The sequence below is a fragment of the Anomalospiza imberbis genome, chromosome 5, assembly GCF_031753505.1.
Source record: "Anomalospiza imberbis isolate Cuckoo-Finch-1a 21T00152 chromosome 5, ASM3175350v1, whole genome shotgun sequence".
Classification (NCBI taxonomy): domain Eukaryota; kingdom Metazoa; phylum Chordata; class Aves; order Passeriformes; family Viduidae; genus Anomalospiza; species Anomalospiza imberbis.
In genome coordinates, this window is record NC_089685.1 from 56,594,308 (window position 1) to 56,614,990 (window position 20,683).

General features: G+C 36.1%; 1 protein-coding gene and 1 long non-coding RNA gene across 3 annotated transcripts in view; one reads left to right on the forward strand and one right to left on the reverse strand.

The window, feature by feature from the left end:
- Positions 1–5,718, reverse strand: part of IGF1 (insulin like growth factor 1) — a 48,614-nt gene extending 42,896 nt beyond the window's left edge. Inside the window, exons 1-3 of one of the 2 annotated variants that reach the window (XM_068190979.1) lie at positions 5,392–5,718; positions 2,904–2,974; positions 979–1,135 (exon numbers count right to left, since the gene is read on the reverse strand). In XM_068190979.1, the coding sequence (XP_068047080.1) occupies positions 979–1,129 (151 nt within the window). In that variant the 5' untranslated portion in view covers positions 1,130–1,135; positions 2,904–2,974; positions 5,392–5,718. The remainder of the gene's footprint in view (positions 1–978; positions 1,136–2,903; positions 2,975–5,391) is intronic. The other variant, XM_068190978.1, reaches the window with a different exon arrangement.
- Positions 5,719–16,597: 10,879 nt separating this feature from the next.
- The window catches only part of LOC137475024 (uncharacterized), a 37,453-nt gene continuing 33,367 nt past the window's right edge, over positions 16,598–20,683 (forward strand). Inside the window, exon 1 of the long non-coding RNA XR_010999645.1 lies at positions 16,598–17,202. This is a non-coding gene — a long non-coding RNA (uncharacterized lncRNA). The remainder of the gene's footprint in view (positions 17,203–20,683) is intronic.

The window sequence follows — 20,683 nt, forward strand, 5'->3', positions numbered from 1 at the left end:
TCTGAATTTGTTTTGATTGCAAGCAAGAAGAAAACATTGAAAGCAATGACTTCATGAAGAGAAATAAACAGGAATAGGGTGGTTATGGTCAGAAAACCAAAAATGGTAGCGTAGAAGACAAGAAGCTTCAGGCATGAAGGAATATCAAGGATATCAGAGAAGGCCATATTGTTATTAATAGTAAATTCTAGCTTCAGAGGCCATAGGAGCACAAATTCTATAATGTTTTGAAAAAATATATTAATGAATGTATTCAGAATGAATATATTCCTAGTTAAACTTTCATTAACTTTGTTTTTCAAATGGCAAATAGCTGAAAATCAGAAATAGATTTCTGTTACATAAAAGTTGAGTATTTCTTGATCCTCACTATTGCAGGGTTAATTTTATCTGGTGCCTGTACTGGTATTAGTCTTTATTATCTCACCATGCATGAATTTTCTCCACCTGTATTTAAATGATGAAGCATGTGGATACTTGGATGCAGTAACTTTCTGCTTGCTGCCTTCCAGCTCTTCATTTTTTTTTGAACCAGATGTTGAAGCTTAGAGTGTTTTTCATATGATTCAGTGTGTAATTAAAGGGTTTACTAGTTGTCTGACATAACAGGTCCATGTAGTTCTGCCTCATGAGTGTCTTGGGTTTAGTATGTGCTCTCATTTATTTAATTTCAATGACAGGTCAGTGGAAAGCAGTAACACAGCAGGTGAAATAGCAACAGCTGGAAAGTGGTAAAAACCAGTAACAAGTCTGAAAATAAAAATTTATCAGAAAGTCGGAGAAGTTGAACAGAGGCACAACTTTATTCTTTACTGAGGCTTTATGGTAACTGAAGGCTTTGAGCATCTTCCAGATCCAGGATACCAGTCCTAGTTGGCAGTCTGGATGATCATAGGTAAGCTCATTTACAGCAGTTGCAGACTCCAATGGATTACATGAAAGTGCTTAGCAGTTAAATGAAAGAAAGGGTGGACTTACTGAAGTAAAAGCCTCTGTCTCCACACACGAACTGAAGAGCATCAACCAGCTCAGCACCACAGAGTGTTTCCGGGCCAGCAGCAACAGAACTGGTTAAGGTAAGCAAACACAGGCCAAGGTAGAAGAAATGGATGTAGGACACAGTGTGCATCTTCACCTGCCAAGGAAGCGGAAGCAGTGTCAGAATTTCCCCAAGGAGTCTTACAAAAAAGGGACCCCTGCACCCTTGTGAATGAGAATGAATACGTACTGTGATTTCTTGGACTACAAACATGGTATCAGGAAATGTCTCTCCATGATTTTGCAACTGCCTACCTGTTCTAGTTCCATGTATTTTGGAAACAGATTATTTATTCTGGTGAATACTCATAATCACATCTAGTTAGGGAACCCTGTAATAACTATGACATATTTGCTTTTGGAAGGCAAAATATGGAAGAGTGGAATAGACAGACAAAGGGAAGCCTGGAATAAGAGAAAAAAGGAAAACAACCTTGAATTGGTTTGTGTCAGACCAGATAAGCTAAGAGGGAATATGATAGGTGCCTGCCAATGTACTGTGGGAAATGGGGGTGGCATATGATGGAGAAGACCTGTTTAAACTAAAATCAACATTTTCACAAGAATAAATGGCTCTAAACTTGCAGTAAGGAAATTTTGCCCAATAGAAAAAGAGCTCATTATTAGTACTCCACAGTTCTCCAGCCACCTTAGAAAGGAAAATACCAGGATAAACCAAAAATGTTGCCAGGTTCCACTTGCCAAAGTTACAGGAGTTGATGTGGGATCTTCTGTAGCAGAAGACCACATTCAATGACTCTTACAGTCCCCTCTTACTAGCAGGCAAACATTTGAGAAATTAACAGGAGTGTGAATTTTAATCCATTAAAGATTTGTATTTTTACTTGTTGCAATCGCTATACTTCATTGACTTTCATTATACCCTCTTAGGCAGCTGTGGCCATGAGGCTTACACAGAGGTGATAATTCTTTTCTCATTTGCATTTGGTTACTAACTATCTTTTTCCTGTGCTTCTGACTGAAGAAAGGACAGTCTTCAATGGGTGTAAAATTGTACCAATCCATTTATCTGCCTCTTTCTGTATACCTTTATGTCCACCTAATTTCTTACCCAACATGCAAAGAAGATAGCTTTTTCTTTTAATACTAGGAAAAGCTATTTATGTATAGTAGCAGGACACTGAGTAATGTGTTTAATGCATATTCTCAACTTGTTTAGATCACTTGCCAAAAATGATAGTTTTGAAAGGTGTAAATCTGCATTTAATTTCATTCTCTTTCAAGGTTAACATTAGCATTGCAGTCAGGTAAGAAGTTACAAATCTATCTTCCACATACAGTTAAACTTGGCTTAAAACTGCTTTATGTTAGCAGTCTACTGCAAAGTAATTGAAAGTAAAATGATTCATCTTCCCTAAAGTTTCCTTCAGGGTTTCAGGGACCATTTAATCTTTAATATTTCTTCACTGAACTTTTGAAAAAAAGATGAAGTTAACTATTTTCTGATCAATTGGGATCTGATCCAGTGGGGTATCAAGCCTTTTTTAGTCAATAATTTTTAAAAATTCTTATTTTCTTGGCAAGAGATCTTAGTGCCTTGCTGGATGAGTCTCTTATTTCCACTGCAAAAATAATGAACAATTTTAAATCCCATGCTGTATCATAAAAAAAAAAAAAAAGAATAATTATTTTCCCATTCACAAATGTCTTTAGCCAACTTTGCCATGCAAACCCCAACAAGCTCGAATGCATGGACATGACTTCAACGGCAGATGGAAAAAGATCAGATTATAAATGAATGATGATAACATGAGGCACTATTTCCTGTAATGATTCCATATATTAATAACAATTTCTTTTTTCCTTTGCCATATTTTTGAATTTATAAGATAAATGTGATGCACCTGCAGTTTAAGATGGTTCCCAGTTCTGAGGAGGTAAAGCAGAAAGCTGTTTAGCACACTGCCTCAGAAAGCTGAAAGACATTACAAATACAAGAACATTATGTATTTAACAGTTTGTTCTCGTATAACATTTGGTCCAGAAATAAACATAAATTTTAGACATTTAACAATTTTTTATTTTTCAAGACTTCTCAGCTGGCTTGCATTTTCAGATAAATATCAGCACTGAACTACGACAAAACAGATTATCTACTGTTTTTCCTTTAGTGGAAGCCAAAAAAGGCTGCACAGTATAAACCACAGAGAATTTCTAACTTTATCTCCAAATTTAACAACAGTCAAGGACTTTCAAACAAGTAAAAACTTTGCAGAAAAGAAAACAGACTCACATGTTTCTAGGGTTCAATCAATTATTTGATAAATTAAGTACTGTTTCATCATAGCAAATTCCAAAACATAGTTTAAAATTTCAACTTTACTTCATCATTTTAATTAAACACAGCATTAATTGATTCAATATGCTTGTGATAAAATCAAAGTACCCCCTCATATCTGAGGGGAATATTGTTAAGAGAATACAAAGTTGTAATCCAATATTGCTCCAGGTTCTCTACAATCAAGCAGAGTACTTACATTATCCCCAGTTTGACTAGAAAGTTGAGAGCTTAAAAGAAAACGCATTGGCGTGTGGGTGGGGTTTATCGAAGCATCTAATTACATTAGGAAATTGAATACAGGTTCAAGATGAGCCTGGTTAAGCACTTCTTTTAGTTGCATAGAATGACTGACCATATTTTCACAGCTGGAATTTCCTCTTTTTTCAGTGTAATAGCCAGCTTTTGCTACATTCCTCTTTTAACAGAGTAGCGCTACAAGGGAATGTCATATAGGAATGCTCTACATCTCATTCACTTGCTTCTCCTATGTAAGTCCCCTTCATTTAACAAATTGTCACTTGACACAAGTTGTGCATAAGAATTCTTCACATGCTTGGTCATTTTAGTAACATGCAAGAACATCTGCAAGAATTATAAGTATTGTGAAGGAGGAGGTAACATTTTTTTGGAGACTATATGCTACAGCAAGAAATCAAGGGTTATATATTCAAAATTACATTTTATTCCAGAGGGGTTGGGCCTGATTATCAAGCTGTAGTAGAACTGTGCAATTATTATGAAATATCAGTATTCACTAGTAATTGTTGTATAACAAAGCATATATACTGTAGAGTGGATCAAGGCTTAAATACTGTTAACTTGGAGCAAAGAATCTGGGCTACATGCTAACCTAAATCAATATGTTCCATTGATTCCAAGGAAGCTTGGCAGGATGCACAGCTGAGGAACTAGCACTTTACTTTTATGTCTCTTAGTGCCTTGCTCAATACTTTAAAAAAAAAAAAAACAACCCTTCTTCTTTCAAGTATATTGGAAAGGATGCCCATTTATACATTAAGGGAATGATTTCATCCCTTGCAATTACAGATCTGTAATTAGGTCATTAAGGAATGAGATAAGTGTGTTTTAAGTGTAAGATCAACTAAAAAAAATGATTGGGCCCTAAGCAATTAAAATAAGATAATTCTTTCAACTACATAAATATCCTTGCAAAATACTAAGAGGAAAAAAAGTTCTTGAAGGATATAAATTTGCAGGTAATGGAAAGTTGGACTAGAGCCAATTGACAGAAACAGAGGTCAATGCACCTACTGAAGTCAAATTTACCTTAAGACAGTTTATATTATTGTGCAGAAATTATAGGGTCATAACATCAAACTTCACATGCAAACTTTGCTGAGAAAGCCCTCCCTAGAAGGGAAAACTTGGAGATGAACATTGTAAGGGAATTTCCATTTTCTTTATGTACAATTGCTTAAGCTGTACAAATATGCAAGGTCAGCAAGAGTCGCAGCTGGTTTCTAATGTAGAAAACAAACTGAACTTCTCATTTACTTTTAATTTATGAAAGCAAAAACCAAGTAAATGCCACGATGCTGCCAGAAAATTGCTGCAGTGACAACATCCCTTAAAAGTTTCCTTGTGAAAGCATGAACCTTTTCCCTATAACTGTGTATAATAAAACTGCAGAAACTTAACATGTGAATAATACCTTTTTTCTATAAAACCCTGCACCTGCAGAAAATAGCTAAAAGTTCTTGTTTTCAGAAGCATTCATTAACAATATAGACAATGATGTAAGTGGACCTTTTAATAATGACATAACTGAAATATTACAAAGTTCTCTGAATAGAAGTGAAATTAAGACCTGTATTTGCAATAGTTTACCCTTACAGTTTTCTATGTAATTGCAACTATTACATACAGCCATTTTCCAGATCACATAAAATTGCATGTTCAGCAATTTATAAATAATTCTCAGTTCTAAAATAATGTTATTGAAAAGTGCACAATACTCCTCAAGCCAGCAGCAGACAATACACAGCAAAATAAAACTAAAAAAATTATTTGAAATAGTAATAAAGATTTACCTTCAAGAAATCACACAAGCAGCACTTAACTAATTGTGTTGAAAGACTGTTGATTTTTTCCATTGCTTCTTGAAAGTGCAAAGTCTGGAAATGAATTTGTTAGCAGTAATGATGAGAAAAAAGAAATCCAGAGAGATGTGAGATGTTGAGAGCAATGTCACATTTCAATATTGAGGACTTTATTCCATTGCGCAGGCTCTATCTGCTCTGATTTTAGCAGTGACAGTGAGATTTAGCAAACAGAAGAGGGATTTAGAGAAAATCCTCACATTTATCTACATTACACAGACACTGTAGACAGGAAACAGCTGGGGGAGCATTTGCCTCTCTCTCTCTCCCTCTTCTGGCAAAGTTACCGAGTAAGGACTTTTTTGGGCATGGTGACAAATAACATCATACCTTTGCATTTTAAAACTAGAGCACAGAAGCATATTTTTTTCCCTTAAAAAGAATGTGAATTAGTGACTGAGGGGTTAGCAGACAAAAAGAGCTTGTGCCATGAAAAATAAGAAAATGTATTCTGGTTAACTTTCAGGTAGCTGTGTATGCGTTTGTATTTATGTGTGTATGTGTGTGTGTCTGCATTTCAAATATATGAAAACTTAAATATGTATGGGCAATGTTTGTATATATGCATACCTTTGTGTGTATATACATATGTATATACACACATTTTATTTATGCATAGTAGCACAGGTATTTTATTTATACAGTAGGGAAAGGCAGGCAGTTATCTACTTTTCCCTTAATGTGTCTTTACATTATTAAACTTGGCATGCCTATATGCTGACTACCAATTAAAACCTCTAACTCTCTCTGTGATTAACCCTAAAAGAGCATTTTGTAATTTGCTAAAAATAACAGAATTGTTGAGAACTACTTGTAAATAGGGCAAAATAGTTTTGTGACCTTTTAACAGCCACACAGGAGAAATAATGTAATTTCCTAGAACTTACAGTACTATGAATATAGTAACACAAGTAGCCCAGTGTGGGGGGCTTCCATGACGTTTTTCTTAAATCTGCTGTTGTAATGATAAGGTGATTACCCCCCCTTTTTAGTAGTAATCTTCGAATTTCTCTTTATAACAATTTAAATGACACTGAGAAAGAGAGAATTCGACTTTATTAGTTCTGCAATACCTAACTTCTGCCTTTTTATTTTTCCTCAATTATGAGTATATTATAAATAACACCAGCTGGCCAGCAACATGCTCTCACGGGTTATGATGTCATTCAAATCCCTCAACTGTGTTAGTGGCTTGCAATGTGCTCCAAGCCAGCTGTTTTTCTATTTATAATGTATGCTTGCATTTCAATACTTAGCTATTGAGAATAAAGTTGTGATGTTGTTTTATAGACACGGTTTATACTTGTTACCCTTTGGGTTTGGAAGATGACATTTAAAAGTAGAGGACTAAACAAGGCTGCAGCTCCAGAGACCAAACACATGTCACAAGCAGTGCATGATTTCCATAAAAGCTGTTTCAGAACATTGCATTTTGTCCCTGTCTGCTTCCACTAAGTGAGGGTTGCATGCTGAGGTGCTAGCTGTACTTTATTATTGAAAATAACAATTGAGATCATGTTGGCCCAGATCTGTTGTCAGTTTTCAGATCCATCTTGAACTATAGGGTGCTTGCCAGGCAGAAAGGACACATTTAGTTATTTGTATCCTCTATGAATGGCTAACACTCCGCTCTGTGCAGTTTTAAACAGTGTATGGTTAGCTAAGCTGATTAATCTTTGGAAGGGATTTCTTCTAATGTGCCATAACGGCAGAAGCACAGGGGGCTTTGAGGTGAGTTTGCTTAGTTCAGATAATACTAATATTTCAAATATTGTGATACACATTTCTACTGCAGGTGCTGTGCTTTAATGTTCTGCTCTGTTTTATTCTCCCCTCTGCATTTCAGAGGTCATTGAATGGTGGCACCATTCTGCACATACCTTGATGAAGCCTGCTGCAACTCGCAGGACATGTATCACTTACTCCGCTAGCCGCAGAGAAGAATGTGGGAAGACAAATTAGAAAGCTTTGATAATTTTTACCTTTTTTTTAAAATTTTTTTTTGCCTTTTGCAGTACTACAGATGGGTGCACACATTTCTGCCTTTTTCTTCCTAAATAAGAGAAGGAATACACTCCTTCATAACCTCCCTGCTGCCTGGGCTTCAAACGCTCTCCTCACTCCTCACTGCTTGCTTTCTCCTAGGTTTCAGCAAGCCTCTCTTGGTCATGAGAGCAGCAAGCAGCAGAAGATTCAGCTTTGGGCTGTCAGGGCAGTCAGAGGATTACAGTGTCTCTAAACAACTGGCAATGCTGGTTCCTTTCACAGAGCCATTTTCAACACACCTGACCAGCCTAAGGTTCTGTCGCATTTCACTTCTTTCTTTTGGTTCTTGTTTTAAAGTGGTGTTGTGAAAAGGCAGGAAAACAGAAGAAATTCAAGGAAAGTTTCCATTAGGGATTTTTAGACTTAGTGCTGTGCTTTTCTTCACAAATAAGTTATTCCATTTTTTTTTAAACAGAAAATTAAACATCCCTTAGATTATACTCATCTGGGGATCACTAGTTTCCTAAATTATAGCTTCTGTGCTGGTGATAGCATTCTAGTCAGTATAACAGCCAGTTAACTATTAGAGATTGTTTCATTTCTCCCTTGTTAAATATAGTAACTTTTAAAACCACTTAGAATAAAGTACTGTATGACTACACACTTATTTGTTTATATATGTTCCCTTAAATAAAATGCATCTGTAAACTGCAGAGTTTATGGCAGCTTTCAAAGTATTTACAAAAGATGTACAGATCAAAAAATTTCTAATTGGAAAGTGTGTAGCTATTTACAATAAAAGGTAATAGCATATATATCCTTGTTTGGCTTCTTAAGAATAACTTTCAGTATTCTAGTAGCCACAAAGATATATGAAATGTGTGAGAGATGGAATCAGGTATTTATGTCCCTCATATTTTGTACTTTAATACTCCAATGATTTCACTAATATCCTCTAATGGTATAGATCTCGTGTCAGTTTTTCCAGGGACAACTCAGTTTTACAGAAGATAGGAAATACACAGTCATCCTAATTAATATATTGTCCCTACTTAAATCCTTTCTTAAGGGGTAGGAACATTGCCACAATGCCTAAAAACACCTGAACCAGCGTGCCTTTGTCCTGCATTCTTCTCTGTTAGATCACTCTTACCAAATGCAATTATTTGTAGCTGTTGTTTGTTTTTTTACACTGGGGATTACAAGTTTTCTGATAGAAAACCAAGACAGAACCACTCTAGTAGATAGAACCATTGTAATAGACATCACCACTATAACAGATATCACTGAGAAGGTGATAGGGCATGGTTTAGCAGAGGATGGAAGAAGGCAATAAACACAGTGGCTGGCAAACAGCTGTTCTTCATTATATAAAATGGCCTAGACAAGTTTGTCTTTGCTGGGAGAGATGAAGGAGAATATTTTATTAATATGGAATTCTGTGTTGAAGTTAGTGATTAGTCAAGTATATGGTGGAAAATTCCTTTCATCAAATTAAAAGTTGGGAAGTAAAAAAAAAATAATTTTGCTAATTGATTTGAGTTAAAGAACTTAAAGAAAAAAAAAGCCTCAAACACCTTTTATAATGGTGACCTAAGAAGCATCATCACTGGCTGAAATACAAGTAGCAAGTTTGATGGGAAGGATGAGGGCATGCAGACTGAGCTGTCATTGCTTTGTCAGTATTGAAGAGACACCAAGGAGAAAGAAGTGCCATGAAAAACAGTTTCTCATTAGAGCAAAACAGGGATAGTGCAAGCTTCATGATTAAGTTTTAGAGAGGGCCACATAAATTGAAATCCTTTGTATTTGCTGATCAAGAAAAACATGAGTGTTTCAATAGCAGGTTTGATTGATGATAACGTCCAGAATTATGACTTCTAGGTAGCAGTGGTAAAAAAAAATGATGTTAGTAACAGCTCAAAATTAATCCATGGACTTGTAAACTGATGGTGTATGGTGAAAATGTTGTGATGAAAAAGACAAAATTATTTCCAAATTTTATTGTACAGCATTAATTAAAGTAGCTACTGTTTTGATATTAACATTGGGTTTTCTTTGGTTTCGGAAACAAACGTGCTGAGAGTAATAGAAAGCCAAATATTGATCTTATTTTCCTACTCAAATGAAATATGCATCAACTATTAGATATAATTGTTCACAATTTGAACAATTAAATTTTAAAAAATTATGCTATATTATGGAAGTTACACATTAATTGTGTCATGAGATGAGCTATAGTTATGACTGTAAAACAAAAATACAAAATATGAAAATTAATATTAAATAAACAAAACTTATAAGCTCAAACAAAATGTGTTTCAACATTTTTGAAAGCATTTCTTTTAGATTTTTTTTAAATTTCTGCTTTGTGGGAAATTTTGAAATAGTTTGTTCTGATTCAGAATAATCAAAATACCAGCATTTTCCATTAAACTGGAAATTCCCAGTTTTAGCTGTTTGTAGTCTTGCTCTCACTTTCCCAATATTAAGTCCTGAATAGGTCATCTTTGCTCAAAAAAGTTGCTTACTTTCTTATTCCTAAAAGCAGCAAAAAGTCAGAATTAGGAAAGAGAGAAATTTAGGAGATATGACTGCATAAGCTCTATCCTTGCATTCATAGAAAGAAGGTAAAATAAGTGGGAATTGGGATGGGCAACCATTAACATACAATGTGTATGAAGGGTGATTTCCATGATTCATTTAAGTGCCTCTGTCACAGAAAAAAGAATGCATAACCTTAGATAGTCCCTTAATTTCCTAGACTGTTTCTTCCACATTTAGGTGCAATGTACAGACATTAATTTTTTTCCAGAGTCATCATTAGCATCAAGGCTAAATCTGTGCTCACAGATTTTTATAAAATAGAGTCTAGCACATATGTTTAATGGTATTTTGCTTTTTCTGTAAGACACATGAATGCCAATGACTATGTGTGATTTTTTTTAATTGCTGACTTAGGAAAAACTGTAAAGAGAATTGAACACTGTACATTTTATTACAAGCAGGTTGTATATGTCCATACAAAGCAAACATTAAGAAAATGATGAAAATGCCCATCTATTTTATCTTGGCCTGAAGAGTACTTGCATGAGTTAGACACTTCAGAAACTACTCCTTATTCTACTTAAAAGCAAACTCTATTTGGAGATGAAATAAGATGCCTTTAAACAAAAAACATCTGCTTTGACCATTTTAAATTTATTTAATTTGCAATTAATCTGGTGCTTATTGTATGTCTTACAACTATTTCTTCTGGGTTCATTTCTCTTCACTCTCATGATTTACTACTCAGAAGGGGCTTATCCCATTAAATTTATACAGTGTTTTGTGGACTGAAGCCAATATATTCTGCACGTTGAAATACTGAGCTCTGTCACTGACATTTTTCTGTATATTTTCTTCAAATAGAAGTTACAGATAAATCAGTCACCTCTAGTTTGGCTTATTGATATAGTGATACTCTGGTTTATTTGAACAAAACATTAAAAGCTAATGGAAAAAAAAATTAACCCATAAACAATGTAATCTAATTCTGATTCTTAGATTTTTGTCAACTATGCTTTCATCAAGAAACTACTGAATAATTTAAGTATTAAAAGAGCCCACAGAAGGACAAAGATGCTCCAAATAAAAGCTATATTGACTCTGATGCATGAATGCTTTTCTGTAACAGCCTTCACTGTCATTTTGTACAGAATTGTCTGATCAAGTGACCAATTCTGATATCCTTTCCCTATTTTCATCCTAAAATATGAAGTATGTTGAACTAGAGCAGAATGATCTCAACTCGTGCATGGACTTTGTGGTTCTGAGCAATATCTGCTTAGTAAGCTTGATGTATTTTACACCCTTTATTTTTATCTGCTTTGCTTTGATAAAGTTATTTTGCCATTGGATGTGGTTTTTGGTTTTCTGAAAGGTGCTGGCAGCTTAGGCCATTGAGACCAATTTTGCAAACTTCTGGTTCTGGGCTTCAGGGCATCCTGTATGTAAATAAATTAAAACAAAAATGCACCTTTGATCTCTAACAGATTTTAAATATGGTTACATTGAACTTGGCTCTTATTATAATTTCTACCTTTGAATTCTACCTTTGAGCCACTTTAGTTTCTCCAACCAGTTCCATGTTTTTCTCTGTGAGACAGGAATAATAGTTACTTTAGTTACTTTGAGACTCATAGAGGGAAAGCAGAGAATACCATACCATACTATGTATTTTTTGAAAAATGTTATCATGGCTGAAAGAACACCTCTGTATGTTTATAGGAAGTGACAAGCTACTGTGTTAGGCTTGCACATATTATGTCTCTGTCGTCTTCCAAATGTATTAAGCACAGCTGGAAGAATTCCCAACAGATGATTCCTTTTACTTATTTTCTTATTTTTTGCTATTACACCATTCACAAGTGTTCTTGTCAAAGCCCTTCTTCACAAAACTTTTTCTGGAATGATTGTTGTACAATACAAGTACAACCAGGTAGGATAAAAGTTTATGCTTCTTAAAAAAGCAAGGCTGTTCTTTGAACTTAAGTAAAAGATGAGTAAAACAGTGAAATGTAACTGGAAAGGGAACTGCATCCCAAGAAGTGGCAGACACCAATGCCTAGTTTATGTATTACTTAGGATGTAAGGGAACAATTTATTAGCTAATCCTTAGTCTAAACATGGACACATGACTGGTTTATAGAATAAAGTCCTGGTTTTACTAACAGACTCATGAGCATGACATTTTATCGAGTCTCTGAACCTGCCTATGAGTTGAACCATGCCCCTGTGCAGAAAAAAAAAACAAAAAAAAAAAAAAAACAAAAACCTGTCTGGCAAGGCTACTGGTTGGGGTGTTTTTCAGTGGTAATGAACACCTGCAGTGCTAACTGGACTTCTTTTGGTGCTAGTAGGTGGTAACTACCCTTTCAGATTGGCAAGAGCATTTTGAATCCTATGCATGCTTTCTGTGATAGTTCAACCTCTTTTCCTTCAGTGTTATGTAGAATTTTAGATTTAAAAAAAACCCAGCAAAGTAAAGAATCATGAATATAAAGGTTTTGTTATATGAAAAAAGAAAGAAGAAAGTAAGAACACGTGTTTTAACTTTGTTAAAGAAGGTCAAGTCCTGTGAGGAGTATCATGGGCTAGAAGTTTAAATGATGAAGAGAAATAAATCTTAAGCTATTTTCTTTCATTGTTTGGAATTTTAGCTTTCCTCACAAAAGATTAAGTGAAGGAGAGCACATTTACTTTGTATTCTGTATTATCTGTTTAAACAGGACTTTCCTGTTTATATGTCTACTTTACAGCTCTCATATTTCAGTTTCCTAAATCTTTATTTTTCTTGCTTTTTTTTTTTTTTTTTTTTTGTTACATAGGACATTTTCTACATCAAAGATTATTATTGCTTCTTTAAAAAAATGTTACTTTCTTAAAACTTTTTTTATGGGCAAGAGCATCAGCATTATGGTAAAGAACTGAATTTTGGTGCAGTTTTGAGATCATCACACATCATCAGTGTTTCAAAACACTGGAATTTTAAAAACCTAGCAGTCTGTGTAGCAGATTTTATCAGTGGAGAAAAAAATCTTTGCTTAGTATTTGATTTTAAAGTTTCTCATTCTTTATAAGTTTCTATTTCCATTCTTTTTTTCCTTTTGACATGAAAGTGTTTATGCAAGCACAGTATCTACCTATATTTTGCTTGTATTTATTTGGGATTTTTTTATACTTTTCTGTCTATTGGTGAATGATTCATATTTTAACAGACCTTTTTTCTTATGTGGCTTTAGTCATTGTAGTGGATCTGTATGGGACGAGGTCATTCAGATTCACAAGTCTGAGCCAGATCAGCTGTGAACACAAGATCACATTTCAGCTAATAAGGCAGAGCAGAATTCAGCATTGATGTGGTTTTGTGCTGGTTGCAGAAAGAGACATGGTATTTCATTCTTCATTGCAGTATAGGGGTGAAGGCAATTGTTATGTCAGCTGGCATAAAGACTGCAGGTACAGAATTAACCTGTCAAAACGCCAGCAAATTTGAACAGGCACACTGAGTTTTGTTTGAAGCTTTGTGTCATGTATGCTTGGAATATTTTTTTTATCTAGTATTAGAAGCCCTAAAATTCAGTACTAATAATTGAACCGTGGACTCTAGCAAGATTGGAACATATTGGCTTAGAATCGGTTGATTTTTTAAAATTATAGAAATATTTTTGATACTCTTTACAGAAGATGACATTATTCTGATAGGTGCATTATGTTTATTTATTTTATTCTAATATTTACTGATAAATTGTATCATTTTCTTCTACTCTAATTCCAGAAACATTATTTACAGGGAAACAAAGAGTATGCTATGTGCTTTTGTCTACTTTTTGTTGTGATAGCTATATATGGTTCTAGTCATATTGCAATACATGTAAACTTACTGTTCAGCTCATTACTGGAAAAACATTTGCCTATTTTGCCAGTTTTTCTTCCATCATAAGAATCCGTAACATTGTTACTGCATAAAAATAACACCCCTTTCACTCTAAATAAATCATGGGATTTTATGGTTGAAAAATAAAGTGCAGGATATGATAAGAATAAGATACAGTTGCACCTGAACCCTTTCATCAGCCCCTACTATGAATTCAGTCTTTTTCCTGAATGAAAATTGAATGTTTTTGGGAATAATCTGCAGCTCCATAGTAGGACAAAAAGTAAGGACTCAAAGCTACCTGCATGAGCACGTTTGGCACCTCCAAGACCACTTTCCAGGTTTGCAAAGCATCCTTCTGAATAGCAAGCATATAATTTCTTGGTCTTTGAGCATGGAACTCACTTTTTTCCTTCACAGTTTACTCCTCCTGCCATGAAAACGGTATCTCATTACTATTTTGTAAAATTATTATTGCTTCTCTGGGTGGGTGCACACGGCATGTAGTACCGGACTGGAAAACCAGTATTTTGTTCAGTGCCAGACTTACCAGCAATGTTGAGCTTGGGGGCTGTGCTTACACTTCACTGGGCAGACAACCCAGCCACCACCTTTTTTTGGATATAACAGCAGGGAAGGTCTCACAACGTGATCAGGTCTTGACTCGAGGCTCAAAATGCACATCTCAGCTGGGGAACTCAGAAGTCCTTCTCAGTTTCACTGTCCTTCTGTAGTTACAGGAAACTCATTGACTAAAGATTGCCTGAGAAACAGCCTCCTGAGTTTTTATGTGTCTCAGTCTTCCTGGAGGCAACCATTTCATGACCTTGCACATCAAAAAATCCAATGTGATCCAGAAGCATTGCGTACAAATTACTTGTATGTGCTAACTACTACTGGGTTTTCTTAGCTCTCAGGTGAGCTGAGGAGTCTAGAACAATCTTCATTCCAAACACATGGAATTCTTTCATAGCTCAGCAAGCAGATGGCCTATGGCTATCTCACTACTGTATGTGACAAGCTAATCAGGGTGTTCTCATGATACAGCTGGGAAGCTCTGTCAAGGAGGTTTTTCTCCTAAAAACAAATGTCTTAACCAGTACTTTTATACTCCCTAAAGGTGTGAAGGCATTAACTGATGCCAAAAGCAGGTGTTAATGACAGGTACTAGGTCCCCCTTATTATCCTTGTAGTTGCAGATGGCTGTTTTTCATTCTCCTTCCTGTCTTGCACTGGAACATCAAGCTGTGCATACTGAGAAAAGAGCTGTCATGTTCCACTTGGGCTTTATGCAGGGAGATATTTTTAACATTCTGACATAATCAAATATAATGAAGTCTGTATTTGATTTTTTTTTTTTGTCATGTGTGCCACTTTTTAAAAAGCATTGTTTGAATAACAGGTGAGACGGAATGGTTCCACAAAAAGAAAAAGAAGTATTTTCTCTTCATTCATAGTGGTTGCTGGCTTCCTTACTACCCACAGAACTGTTAACATGTTTACATGTGAGCTTAAACACTATTCAGAGTTATATGCGTAGTGAAATCTGTCCTCAAAACAACTGCTTGAACTGGTAAGTAATCCTAATATTAATGAAAATGCTCTCAGAATCTTGTCTTACAATACTGTATTTTAAATATCCATATGTGTACACGTCTGGCATGAGTTGATCGTGTGTTATAAGAACCAGCTGAAGTTCATGATGTAACCATGTTAACACTTTTTAATAGCTTTTTGAGAACACAACACAATTGTGTTAATGATAATCAGTTAAAGACTCTATTTGTTCCAGATGTTACATTTCTAGGCAAAAAAAAAAAAAAAATTCTTCTGTATCCCTGCTTAATATCAAGTAGTCAGAAAAGTCCTAATGTGAACCTAATCTTTTTCTTTAGATAACATACTACTGAGCCATAGTTTGAACTGGATATGTGAATACAATTGTGAAAGAAACATAGATGCCTAGAAAAGCCTTTTTTTTTTTTCTGGCATGGATATTTAGTTCCCAGTGGCCTCAAGTCCCACACCACAAAATCACTATAATTGGCATGGCTGGCAACTTCTTCTGTCATTGTCAAACAGATCTTTTACAGTAAATTTGTAGGAACTCTGAAACTGAGCTAATACCAGAAGTATCAAAAGAGAAAAAAGAAAGCAAACCACACACAGATTCAAGTATACCATTAAATGACTGACTTTTGATAAACTGTACTATTAAGTGACCTAATATCAACAAAAAAATACACATTTATTTATTAGTTGCTTACATTTCAAAGGGTCATCCAAGATAAACTTGACACTTAATGCCTCATCAGTAAGAAGGGTACATTTTACTAGACTTATAATAAATAGACATGTCCAGGCTTGTTACTAATGTTAAATAAACATTTATCTTAAAGAACATATCCTCAGGAAAGAAAAGAATCTGCAAATTTGGAGGTGGGGAAACATTATACATGTAAGTCTGTGCTGCAGTAGTAGCTGGAAAATATATTTAGTTATTACTGTAGACTAAAAGAAATACCTTCTTCTAGGGCTTTTCATTCCTGCATGAAACAGGAACAGGTATGATGGCCTAGAAATGCTCCTGCACTAGGACAAATGAAGGAAGGATGTTCACGATGGGTTCCAGATTCCTGCAGTTATGTTCTTCTCTGCATTGCTCCAGAGCATCCCTGCAATGAAGACATCTGAGGCAGAGGATGTACACAAGACCACAATGAAGGTGTGACCACATGAGGTGACCACACGACTTTCAGCCATGCTGTTCACATTCACAGGATGTCCTTGGCATGTGGTCAGCTCTTGTAAGGATACTTCCTCCTTTCTTTGCTCTACACCATAAACACTCTGTGATCCGTCAGCCTGCTTTTCACAAAGGAGCCTTCTCATTGCTGCCCTTCAGCATTGCCATTGGCCTTTCTGTGACTATGTGCTACTGGTCATGGCATTGAAGAAGTGTGAGGAAGGGAGCAGGAGGCTCCAAGAAATGAGCTGACCCTACTGCCCAGGAGGAAAGCAGTATTGTTCTGCCCTGGCACTAGTCTTTCTTGGCCTGCTTTGCCAGTATCCTCTGTCCTTCCCAATTAGGGGACCACAAGGAATTTAGCTACATGGAACAGGTGCCATACATCTGCTGGGATTTCCTCCAATTTAGTCAAAGAACAAAGGAATTGCCTGTGAAGCAGGTGGACTGGCAGTGTGGAGAATGCTGTAAGGATCACTCAGGACTATAGAGCTCCTCAAAATGCCTGTGGGGAGGACATGGATTGCCACTGTTGGATTGCCAATACAAATACAGGGAAGACCTTGACCTTGGTGGATACTGCTCTTGCAAGGTAAGGGAGATATACCATTTGTACCAACATATATTGGGCATTAGGCCAGAGTAATAGTCTCTTTGCAAACAGCAGAACCTTTCTTTTTCTTTTGGATCAAGTGTAAAAGTCACTTCTGTTTCTCAATTCCACTTCTGTTTTACAATTTAAGATGATTTTATTAGCCTTACATGGATAAAAGAGTTGTAAAATATTGTAAAATCTGAAAGACGGGCCTTTTTTCTCTCCGTTATTAATACAAACACTCTTCCCCAAAAGGCATAAAATTATTTTTGCCAATACAGACAGAATCTATATAAAAACGCTACCCATATTAATCACAGTCAGATTAGGCACTGACTTTTTTAGAAGCACTATAACATGTTTAGGCCCTTGATGGGCTGCCTTCTTTTGATGTTTTTATGTGTTAGCAAATTTTGCAGTTCAGGGAAAACCAGAAAATTGAAATACCAGTCATGCAGTGACAAGGTTGTTTTTTTTCCAAAGTATTAAAAAAAAAAAAAAATTCATCCCCCAACAGCTTTATGCTTTTGTGAAAGAGCAATGGGCAAAGAGTGAGTGCCACTAGCCTTCTCTGTCATGTCGACTGTTGAATTCTCCACTGACTGTCCATTAAAAAATATCTGTTATCACATTTTCTGCATATGACTGTGAACAGAATGTCCTGCATAGGGAACAGTGGCCATGTAGACAGGAGAGATGTTCCACTCTCTTTAAATGCATCCTCATGACTGTAGAGATGGATATCTGATCCACTGAATTTCCTCCCAGGGAATGATGTACTCCACTTCCTTTTGCTTGTCCCAGATGTCATGGTCACACCTTCTCTCCAAAGGGAAAAAATGCCCGCCAGTAAGTTTTGTCTGTTCAACAGGGTTTTGGAAAGGACATATCTTACGTAGAGCTACGGGGGTTAAGCAGTCTGATATGAGATGAAGGCAGGATGGGCTGTTCTGTGTTAGGTGTGATGTTTTGGAATACTGGGGTGGGCTGGCAGGAATGCAGATCATCTAAGCAGTGTAAGGAATTCAGAGCATGCTGGAGGAAAATTCTCTTAAGGTTTATTTCTTGACATTAAAGCTGCAATGCTCTCAGTTTCACATAAAGGAGATGTGAAGTGCTAGACAATGTGGGCAGTCAGAGAGTCTGGTCTTGAGTGTGTTGCTGAAACTGTAACAAGGCAAACTGTAACTGCAACACAGCAGTTGACTTGACTCGTTCTGACCATAGCCCTGGCATGGGTGTTTTAACATGTGCCAAGCTGATTATAGTCTGCAGGAGACTATGTGCCAACTGAGAATTGCTGGAAGGCAGGCCAACATCAAAACAGTTGGAGGGTAAACTGCTTGTTGACTTTGTGAGTGACTTCTGGGAAGAGGGGCAGCCTCTGGCAGCCTCTGAAATTGCTGAGAATGGAAGGAAGTAGTGTCCTCTCAGAAATGCAGTTTAGGGTGGTTATGAGAAAAAAATAACCCTTGAGCTTCTTTTAGACAAGAGTTGTGGGAAAGATAAAGTGGACTCAGTGTGGGGGAAGGGAATGAAGAAACTTGCTGGGTTTGTTAGGAAATTGGTTCGTTTTGCCTTGTTTACTCCAGTTCAGTCTGAGGATTGGGACCCTGTATCAGCCAGTGAAGTCAGGAGGGTTTGGAAAACATTGGTCCTTATTTGCCACAAAAGCCAAAAAGAGAATGTATATAAGTACAGGCTTTTAATGAAAATGGGCACACATCATGCAGATACCCTTGCGCTTTACTCTTTCTGCTGGTAATAGATTGACCAACACCCCTCAGTTTATCCTTGCCAGTTTTCTTAATAGGGACTGAAATTCATAAGTCATAGCTGTGTTTCTTGGCTTTGGTCTGTGATTAAAATCATTTCAGATGGAGCAGAAGTGGATAGGTAAGCTTGTGGTACTTAAATCCAGGCATTTATTCATGATAAATTGCATTTAGTTCATTAGATCAATCTCTCTAAACATTTTTTTCTTGTGCCCTAAATTCTGTGTATCACTAGAACCAAAGAGAGAGTTGTAGTGTCTGCATGTTTTTAAAATAAACAGAAAAATCCTTGATGGTGTGGACTAGATGTTCCTGATAACAGAAAAGTTCTCATCCTTGAAGAAAGTTTTTCAAGTGGTCATGACACTCTCAATCGCATAAGCCTCTCTTCAGAACAGACATTCGGTGCCCTCAAATGACTCTTCAGACTTGGCTCAGAAGCAGGCTGACACAAAAGGGGCTAATTAACACACACATTTTCATGTGGAGGAATCTGGTTTCCAAACAGATTTTACCAGTAATATAGCTGACAAGCTGAATCTGCTAGGACTGTTTCTTCCGTCCAATTTGAATGAAAATGGGAACAAGGGGTAGGAGAAAGAGACATTTCATTCCAGTGACAGTAGAGACATGATGAATTCCTTTGAGACCAACTTCTCTCATGTTATATTTCTTCTTAAATGGAGCAATGCACAAAATATAAGAGGCAACAAATTAAAATACAGATGTTGCATGTGCCATTTACATATCCAGAGAAAATGTGGGTATGAACATTTCAGGATTATGTATGCATTTATGGAGAAGATACAGAACAGGAGTAAAAAAAGTGGTTCTACATTATAGCACTGGCATATTATAAACTCAATTTTTCACTTCTGCTATAGACTTCAGATCCTGTAATTCCTTTATAATGGTTGCAGCAGTATAGCCTTAGTCTGCACAAAATATTTTAAGACCGTCTGTGTGTCTGTCCAGACAATTGTGACAGGACTTGGAGGCAAAACAGTGCAATTAGTAGAACTCAAAATTCAAACACTTCCTCTACTCCCTCACACTCCCCCAACACCAGTTACGAGAACACATCCTTAATGTGCAGGGCTCTCCTACTTAATTCATGTTCTCTCTGTTCCACCTAGGTTGAATCAATTATTATTATGCTGTCACCTTTATGGAAAATTATACATATTCCTCTCTCCCACTATAGAAAAAACTACAAAGTGTTGATAGCTAATTGCTCCAGATTAATCCACTGCCTGTAGCCCTGTATCTGGCAGGGCATTGTAGTGGCTTCTAGTAAAGGGCTCTGGAGATATGAAGAGATTTTCACATGTTTTGGTGAAACTCACAAGGAGTCCATTGTAACATTGTGCCCTTTGGATTAAGATTAAAGAAATTACTTTTTTGTCAGTTTATCAAAGGAAAATTAAAGTTCCTTAGACATCAGTTACATTGAATCTGAGCCTTTAATCATACTGACAAGAAAAGATAGAGAATTTGAGCTAAAGAATGTGTTCATAGCCTTAATGTTGGATGGTTGGTATTTAACTCTGTGTAAACTCCTGATTTTTACTGGGAAGAGTTTAAACTCACTCAAGTTATGTACTTCTGTATAATTTCAGTTTAAATGTTCTATATCACTCTGTCCATTTATTCCATATGGTAGACTGGATCATTCCAAAGACTATTAGATAAAATTCTGGATA